At 31.3% G+C, this 10,170-nt stretch overlaps 1 protein-coding gene across 2 annotated transcripts; it reads right to left on the bottom strand.

Annotated features, from left to right (window-relative positions):
- Positions 1–203: 203 nt before the first annotated feature.
- Positions 204–3,507, bottom strand: LOC131028519 (uncharacterized). 2 transcript variants are annotated; one of them, XM_057958800.2, is made up of 6 exons: positions 2,764–3,503; positions 1,992–2,076; positions 1,365–1,507; positions 1,101–1,182; positions 951–980; positions 204–487 (listed from the first exon to the last, which is right to left on the bottom strand). In XM_057958800.2, exons 1-5 carry the CDS (start codon positions 2,914–2,916, stop codon positions 964–966), a joined length of 480 nt encoding a protein of 159 aa, XP_057814783.2. In that variant the 5' UTR covers positions 2,917–3,503; the 3' UTR covers positions 204–487; positions 951–963. The 2 variants fall into 2 exon arrangements, with proteins under 2 accessions (XP_057814783.2, XP_057814784.2); XM_057958801.2 differs by lacking the exon at positions 204–487 and having other exon boundaries at positions 947–980; positions 2,764–3,507.
- Between the last annotated feature and the right edge of the window lie 6,663 nt (positions 3,508–10,170).

The raw sequence follows: 10,170 nt of genomic DNA on the forward strand, positions 1-10,170 counted from the left end.
TTTATTTTAATAATTATTTTAAATATAATTAAAAATAATAATTTTCAGTCAATAAAAAATATTTATTTTTGTTTTTTTACATATATTCATATATATATAATAATGTTCATTTAAAAAGAATTTATAACTTCTATTCAAACATTTTACACATCAATAGTTCAATTAGAACATTCATACCTAAAATAACAAGAATTGTGTAACTATTATAATAAGCTTCACTAAATAAATAATTCATAAATGAAATCATTTTACTTACATATTTCAATTGTTTATCAATTTCAATTTGATTAAAGTTAAAATTACAACTCAATCATCACTCAAGATCTTCTTTTACACTGGGGACCAATCCACTTTTGCTATTCATATCACATCTTTACTTAACAAAAAAAAACATTTTTTTATTTTTATTTTCAAATATATTTGAAAAAATAGTTCTCCTTTTATATTGGGGACCAATCCACTGTTGCTACTCACATCATATTTTTCCCTACAAAAAGAGACATTATTTAGATTTCTTTCAATTTATATTTGAAATAATGTATACCTATTATTCTTCAATATCAAACAATTTAATAGTAAATAATTTTTTTTTATCAATAAAAAATAAAATAATTTTTTTTTTCACTTTTTAACAAAATAAATGTATAAACTATAATAACTTGAAAAAAGTTTTCCATGATAGTAAACTTTTCTCTTAATTAGTATACCAGATCACACACTATGATGTGACATGTCATTGGAATCAATTATTTTCTTCTCTTACTATCTCATTCTAATGATAAATCATTAAGATGATAGAAAACAAAGTGATTCTCATATATCATCAGTTATCTTTAAATACTATTGATAATTCAACTCTTAAACAATTTAATATTTAATAAAAAATTACCAAAATAAAGAAAAAATGATACTATAAACCAAAACAGTAAAGAACAAAAAGATTAACTTACCTGATCCCAAATTTTAGTAGTAAAGGGAACCTGCAAACAAGATTTAAAATAAATAAACAAATAAAAACAGTTTGTATATAATAAAAGACACCTCTGAGATATTTATTTCAATTGAAATTGAATGAAGTAGTATGTCACAATATGTCTGACCTTCCCACCAATTCCCTCTGGTTGCATATTCAATCTGAAATGGGTCCATGGCATCTTCCAATTTCTTAGCTGCCATTTTAATCTGTGGGACAATTAATTAGTAAATTTATATTTCTTACTGTCTGTGATTGATCATCAAAATGATAGAAAGTTCAGTTTCAGTCAAATAGTAGCCATGGGACAAATGGAACTTTCAGTCAAATGGTAGCCATGGGACAAATGAATAGAATTTTTTTTTTAAGAAATAGCATCCTTAGGCTTTACCTCACTTGGGTCTTCCTTTCTTCCTTGGGGAATGTCATAAAGCTCATCAGGTCCACCATAATATACAGAAGAGCCTAGAAAGCACTGTTCTGCTCTATGCCTGCCTAAATGTTTAGGCCCTGGTGATGGGTTTTCTTCCTTAACTGTGTTAATAGAAAACAAATTATTATTTCACAGACACAAATATATTAAAGAAATACTATAAATGTTACAGTAACTAGCATCTGCTTTCTTTTTCCTTTGTTGGACACAGAATTTTCAAGCTTTGTAGCATTATATCATTGATTCAAATAGAGCTTAAAACTAACCAGTTAACATTTGGGAAACTTTGGTGTAAGCAGATGCCTAATGTTGTTTAGGGTGTGAATACAGAACAATGACAAGACTTTCTACACTATTACATCTTGCTTCAAAATCTCTTTAACCCACTATTCTGCCATTGCTAATGGGGATTAGGTCATAATTGAAGGAAATTTAAAAGGAAAGTTTACTGGACCACACTCTACTGTTTAGCTTTAAGATGTGAGAGCACCATATTAAGAATCTCAATCCCCAAAAAGAAGAGTAATAGATTAATGAGGGATTGATAGATTCACAAACTTGCAACAAATAAAATACTTAGATTACCTGTTACACCATGAGGCTCTTTACTGTGAAATAGTTTCTTTTGTTTGTCCAATATCTCCTTGGTGGTTGACAGTGTACACTGAGACTGCAAAATGTTCATTTCAAGATCAATAGGCTTTCGGTAAGATTCAGAAAAAGGAAATCAGATCCATACTGAATAATGAAGATCAACATAAGATTGATTCAGTCAACCTAACCCATTATCTACTTCATATAAGCATTCTCATAGACTGGCATTAGATAATGAAATATGACAAAGTTAGAATTTTTCAATCAGATCTGATCATCTGTGGCTTGTATATTACAGACATTACTAATTTATATGAGACTGGTCGACTCAATAGTCAATACACCCCAAAACTGAAATACCTTACATAGAAATGATTTCTTTGCTGAAAAGAAATTCAGTTAGAACATAGGAAACAGGCTATTGCTCATCATAAGCGACATAAAATAGGAACATAAGATATAGTGGTAGTGATCAAATGGGATTCAAATACATCATACCATGTTATCCAAAGTAATCTTTGCCAAACAAGAAATCATTCAAATGGCTTACTTCCTGTCTTAGCTCAGTCTATGTTATGAAAGATCTCAACTTTAATCATCGAAGACAAAATGGTCAGTCTGTATTGCACCAGATCCAGTGTGAATATGTGAAAGCAAACAATTAGTCTAATGCAGTACAAAATACACTACCCAAGTGACAAAAGGTTTTCATATAAGGCAGGAATATATGACCAGATGATACTGCCTGTTAATCTGATTTTACCTTTCTTCTTTGAGCTTGAGGATCACATCTACAATTGCCTGAGTGTGAAACAGCACAGGACCTCCATAGGTTAGAGTGACAAAAAGCACAAGAACTCTGGTCAAGTATCTCAGCCATGGAACTCTTATTCAGAACTAGTTCATTGGTATCCATGGTTTCCTTTCTAAACTGGTTTTGAGACAGAACAGGCTAGTATACTGCATTCCAATTCAGTCTTTCAGCAGACCCATTACACCATTACCCATGAAATTGAAAAAAATGCATACAAAGATGATTGGAAAGTGGCTGAGATAGCTATAAAGACATCGTCAGAGGAAACGAAACGCATGTTGATATGATAACTAGAACACAGGGTCAGGGAGAAAAATGCAGAGAAGTGGAAGACTATTTTGGCAAATCAAGAATAAAGGGGAACACAGGTGTCTGAAAGTATAACACCCCCTGCCAAAAAAGGCTCTGTTATGGAATAGATTGTTCAGAAATATTCCAACATAGGATTGACTGAGATACCATTGAAACTTTTCAACCTCACCAGGTTGTCGACATATAATCCAACAATTAGCACATATGCCGCATTTGATGGCCACCTATTAGTAGATATAGATGAACTTCAAGGATTGCGTCCATTTTATTGAAACATGAGAGCTATTTATCATCTACTCTTCAAATTTGTATTTTGCAGTGATACAGAAGGATTGACCCAATGCGTGATATAGTATACTTTGTTTTGTTCTCTAACTGGTTGTGGATGAACGTGTAAACCCACACCAAATGCCATGTACTCACTATCTTGTCTTTTTCTGCATGGCCCAATAGCGGTCCCCCAGCAAAGATAAGCCCTCTGGATTGAACCAGATGTTTGATGATCCAAATGTTCCACATGCTATTACACATTGTAACACTGTTGCTTCTCTTATTGTCTATTAAATAATCATATAATAATAACACTCCAAGCATTGGAAATGACAATATAGATAAGACTCGTTGAATTGAATAATTTATCCAGCCATGAAAAGTATGGTGGTGATGACGCCATTACCAAAACACAAGGCCAAGAAAGCATCAATTTAATTCATTTAATGCTTATCCATTATTGAATCTTACTTGGATTAGTACCCACATCTTCGCTACTAATGACATCTAAATCAATCATTGTTTTAAATGTTATTATTGTTGTTGCAGAATCAAAACTAGAAATAGCAGATGTGCATGATGAAAGAAGCTTGTATTTATTAATTTATGCTCAGGAAAATGGTGATAATGATATTGTAAGAGTCTTGTTTTTAAATTAATGATATTCTGCTTGATATTGTTTCTGAGTTAGATTGTGTGTCAGTTTTTTGCATCAATATTTCGGATCACACTCCGTGATCCATCAATAAGATGAAGAATGCTAGAGAAATGAATTATGTTGCAGACCAAGATATTAAAAAGAATATTTCAGACGAGACTCTGTGATCCATTATCAGGATGAAAAATGCTAGAGAAATGAATTATGTTGCAGACCAAGATACCGAAAAGAATATTTTGGATCACACTCCATGATCCATCATTAGGATGAAGAACACTAGAGAAATGAATTATGTTGCAGATCAAGATACTAAAGAGAATATTTCGGATCACACTTTGTGATCCATCATTAGGATAAAGAATACTAGAGAAATGAATTATGTTGTAGACTAAAAAGAATATTCGGATTGATCCATAGTCACAACGAAGAATGCTAGAGAAATGAATTATGTTGCAGACCAAGATACTAAAATGAATATTCCGTATCACACTCCATGATTCATCATCAAGATGAAGAATGCTAAAGAAATGAATTATGTTGCAGACCAAGCTACTAAAAAGAATATTCCGGATCACACTCCATGATTCATCATCAGGATGAAGAATGCTAAAGAAATGAATTATGTTGCAGACCAAGATACTAAAAAGAAAACTTCGGATCAGACTCCCTGATCCATCATTAGGATGAAGAATGCTAGATAAATGAACTATGTTGCAGACCAAGATACTAAAAAAAAAGATAGTCTATTCTTTTTAGTATCTTAGTCTGCAACATAATTCATTACTCTAGTATTCATTATCCTGATCCTTTCATATAATTGTTTATGATGTTCTATAAATATGGTGATAGCACTATTCCAAACTAGCTTTTATGATTAACTAGCTTACTTTGTTGTTGTCCTAGGAGTGTATGAGCTAGGGAAATAGAGTACTTTGCTGCGGACTGTATGAACTAGGCAATGAGGATAAGATTGCTGCTGAAAAGCATAATGAGCTAAGATGACTGTATTGAATTAAAAACAAAACCTAAAACACATTTACAAGTCCTTGACCAATTGGGCAGAAATGGGTGGCCATCATAGCATTTCAACTCAAGGGTTTCCCATCAACTAGTTTCAATAATCAACAGTTATCCAATGATTTTAATGGCCCAAGGAACTTCTTTGAACACCAAGATATAAACTTCATCATTACATCGTTGAGGGCAAGATAATATCTAGATTTCCGATATGTCCATGAAAGGACTCCAGGAGCCACCAAGAATTAAATGATGAGCTAGCACAAATAGTGATAGCTTGATCATATCCTTAGTGCATTCAATAGTTCCCTAGCATATTTTTTAACAATGAAGATGACAACGTATGCAATCAAGACAAATATGAGTAGACCTTAAAGAAACTGTATAGCTTTAGACTCCCCCACAGAAAGTATTAAAAATGGCATTAAATGACGTTGCTCAGCATCACAAATGACCCTACTGGGGTTTAAGAAAACACTAAAAAAATGCTGTCCTCCATCCACTAGTCCTATCACATAAAACATACAGAGCCCTCCATGACAGACTAAATCTAACAAGACACTGATAAACTTCTTATACTTTATTACCCACATGCATATCCAATTATGAGACAGAGTGGTCCTAGGTTATATCGTCACATAGAAATGCTCGTTTGATTAAAAACAAGATAAATCTATAATATTGCTTTGAATTATTTAGATTTGTATTTTTCTTCCATATAAATATGATATGGATAATGCAAGTTGTGGCACCAATTACAATAAACACTTCATTGATCTTATCCACTCGTAGGACACAAGGTTGAAATAAGTGATAAAGAAGTCAAACTTATTAAAGAAATGTATAAAACCTATGTAGTGCTTTAGGTGAAATGGAGTACTATAATCAAAATAAGGGAGAATAAGATTGACCCTTCAAACCTCGAATTCCATAGCTATCATAAAATCCAATAAAAAATACCTTGAAAGAAGGTACTAACACCACAAAATAATTTATCAATTTTACACTCAAATGCAAGTTGTTCTTTCAAGGTGTTTTTCTTGAAAATCATCTCTTTTGTGTAGTCTTTATTTATCAACAAATATATTTACCCATCAAAATATGTAACATGTAAAAGCATCTTCAAATGGTCATAAGTGTCAATCTCAAAAAAAATGTTTGGTACATGTTTTTAATTAACAAATGTTAAACTTTTAAGAAATAATTTCTCAAAAATCTTGGTGATTTAGATTAAGAGATATGGGAGTTCTCTATTTCATTTGTTTGTGGTATGACAATTTTTGCTTTTACTAAAGATATTACTTGGATTATTTCAAGTTTAACAAAAAAAATTACACTTTAATATTTATACTATTGAACTAAAATTTTATTCCATCATTTCTCAATCATAAAATATTTGACCATCTAAAAATTATGTTTCTATTATTCATTATCATACTTAAGAAACTCATTCTTATATCATGTTTAAGAGATTGAAAATCTTATCAATGAGAACAATTCTTAATGTGAGATCATCTTCTCTCATGTGTGAATACTTGTAATTATAATTTTGGAATTGGGAATAGCGGCATCACTTAGAGGGAGGTTCTATCATTGATTATAATTATGAAGGTATAATTTATTTTTAAAAGGTTCAAAATTCATGTGGTCAAATCTTTCTCAATATTAGCATTACATTTTTTAAATTTTGACCACACAATTTTATTCTTTAGAGTCTTAAACCTTTTTAAAATTAATATACCTCTTATTGTAATTATTTTTAATTTAAAAATTATAAATAAAATTTGACTCTATATGATCACATGTAATATATATCCCATTATAAGGGTGACCTTTATATGATTTTTAGTAAAGTTACAATAGATTTTGGTTTTAGGTGTACTAATTTTCTCATCATTTTCATAAAATCCTATATTATTACTCTGGTCATGACACAAACATTTTGTTGTTTCTCTCACATTTGATTGGTTTAGTCATGGTATAATAATGATAGTCAAAATATTATTATATACATGAAAAAAATTTCCATGGATTTTATAAGATATCACCTAAAGATAAGTTATTAAATATTGATTATGATTAAAATATAAGAATTGTACTAGAGGCATATCATAATGCAATACAAGTGTTTTCTTTAAGATCATCCATAGTTGTTAAATATTGAAAATAAGGAATGTAGCAAACCAAAATATAATAAGAGAATATTTATATCAAGAATTTTTCAGAGGTAATTCACATTTGACCTAGAAATGTTAAAACACATGGGTATGTGCACCAAGATGTGGTACCAAAAGGGGGTCTTAAGATGCCACTTTTTTTTTCTTCAATCAATAAAGTCTAAACTTTAATGACAAATTAAACATAGTTACACTCCAAATTTGAAGATGCAACAAGAAGAAGAGTAAAAACATAACATAGCGTTTGTTGTGGCCCCCTAAAATGTTAAATTTTTTTAGAATTATTTTTTATATTCCAGATCGTTTACAAATATTTTTCTCATTCGAGCATCAACTTGAGACCATTACATGACACTAATATTTTCTCATATCGAGCAACCACAACCATGACACTAATACTAGCTCATTTCGAGCAACCACACTAGAATCAACCCATGGAAGACCAAGAGTCACAAATTAGAATCCAATTATTAGAAACCAACATTAACTCATTTCAAGCAACCACACTAGAATCAACCTATGGAAGACCAAGAGTCACAAATTAGAATCCACTTATAAGAAACCACCTAGAAGCCAATTCTGGAAGACTAAGAGTCACAACTTTGAAATCCATATTAGATGTCCCTTTGGGATTAGAACTTTGATCTCCACAATGAGAACTCAATGCTTTAACCAATAGAACACAATCGATTGGACACTTTTTTTTAGAATTTTCAAAATCACTCTGGTGAGAAATTAACTAACACCTGAAGAACACAAATGGCCACTGAGAGGGGGGTGAATCGGTGTATTTTAAAATTTTAACTATGTGTGATAATACTTAGACTATAGATTAATCGGGAATACACACACAAACATAAAATAAACCACAACACCAGATTTATGAGGAAAACCCAAAGTGGGAAAAACCTCAGTGAGAATAGCTGCTGGAGTCTAGTGCTCCAATCTAGCCTCACAATAAATAACAGTTTACAATGTTTAGGGCACCAACCCAAAGTGGGAAAAACCTCGACGAGAATAACTACTGGAGTCTACTACTCCAATCCAGCCTCACAATAAATAGCAGTTTACAATGTTTAGGGCACCAACCCAAGGAGCACCAACCCCTGAACTTTAGGGCACCAACCCCTGATTTTATGAGCACCTACTTAAAGGAGCACCTACCCTTGCTCTGAGAACCCACTCAAATATTTATATTGATTGATCAAGTTTACAATGCAATGACAAAACCTTATTACAAATGTGTTTTGTAACACTTACAACTTTCTCATATCTTGAGAATGACTTTCTTTGCTTGTTGAAGTTCTTCCTCTGTTTCTCCTCCTTCCCTTGTCTGGTTATCTTATTCTCTTTTCTACAACTTCACTCTCTAGAATACTCTTTTCTTACTCAATCTTCTTTTGCAGGTCTTCTCTATTTTCTCATGGCAACAACACTCTCTCTCTTTAGCTCTCTAATAATCTACTATCAACTAGTTGAGATATCTTTATCTCCACCTATATATCTATCTCAACAACCACACCTATCAATATCAAATTACATTTACAACTCTACTAGATTAGATTGACTTTGTACACATCAAATTTCTTCTACCACAATCTTGAATATTTTATTCAAGTTCATTTTTTCAGAGATCTGCACCTCTATAGATTTTATTCTCTGTCCTGAATTTGATCTCATATTTGTCACTTGTAGTAAATGCATCCAATCTTTCTTATGATCATTCTATGTACTTAGATTACTAATTTTAGTAATCTTCCTCTGCCCAAAATGATCTAGATTCCTTCCTTGAGCCACACAACCTGCCTGCAACTCAGTCGCCATTAATGCATTTTCCATCCTCTGTCAACCTACTCTGAAAATATTGACAACTACCACACTAGAATCTTTTGTGGGTATGTGCAGGATCATGGTGTGCCAAAATAGGCCCTTAAGTGGCAATGAAATTTCAAAAAAATTAGAGTTATGCAACTTGACATGAAAATTTAATTAAGTTGTGAACATTATTTTTAAAATATGTAAGAAGAGAATATATAGAAAATTGAATTTATTTTCTAAGCTACTAGTTGTTTTTTGGAAAAAAAAAATCCTATTTGATGAAAATTTCAAATTTCAATGCAGTGGTACTAAAATTTCAGGAAAAAAATAAGTAGACATATGTCTGACCACCCTAATCACAATCAAATCTTAATAATTTTTTATAATATTTATAATATAAGTATTAGACTCATGTCTAGATGTGACACATATTTGTTTTTAATTTTTTATGAATTAGATAATTATTTATGATTTTTTTACTACAGCTTTTTAGAAATTTAGAAACTCCTATGTCTGACCACCTTAACTTGGTCAAAACCTTATGAAATTTAATTTTTTTTAATTTTTCCCTATAGTAGACGAAGCATAGGATGTGATGCATGTTTCGGTTTCAAAAAATGTTATACCGTTTGAAAGTTATGAGTGTTTTTCAATCAATATATCAATCAAGACTATTGTCAAAATTCAATTAGAAAATAAATAATAATTATTTACTAAAGTCGAAATAAGACAAGCCTTATATTGTTGGAAAGCTGGGAACATCCTTAAAAAACCCTTTTTGTTTTATCAATTTTGGCTACAAAAAAAATCGTAAGCCACCAATGTAAAGTCTGGAAAACCAAGGAATATTGAAAAACATGTTTTTTCAGTTGACTTTCCAGGCTTGTAACTTCCAAGCCTAATACCAAAGTATTCCTGAGCCGAAATTTGAAATTTGAAAATTTGAGTACAAAAATCGGATATCGGATAAAATCAGATATCGGATTTTATCCGATATCCGATTTTTGTACAAAAATTTGCGGTGCTTGATGAATTTCCCTTTGCCGCCATTTATGAAGTAAATTGCGACATGGCAGAAATTCGATATCTGATTAAATCGGATAT

The sequence above is a fragment of the Cryptomeria japonica genome, chromosome 4 (assembly GCF_030272615.1).
Source record: "Cryptomeria japonica chromosome 4, Sugi_1.0, whole genome shotgun sequence".
Taxonomy (NCBI): domain Eukaryota; kingdom Viridiplantae; phylum Streptophyta; class Pinopsida; order Cupressales; family Cupressaceae; genus Cryptomeria; species Cryptomeria japonica.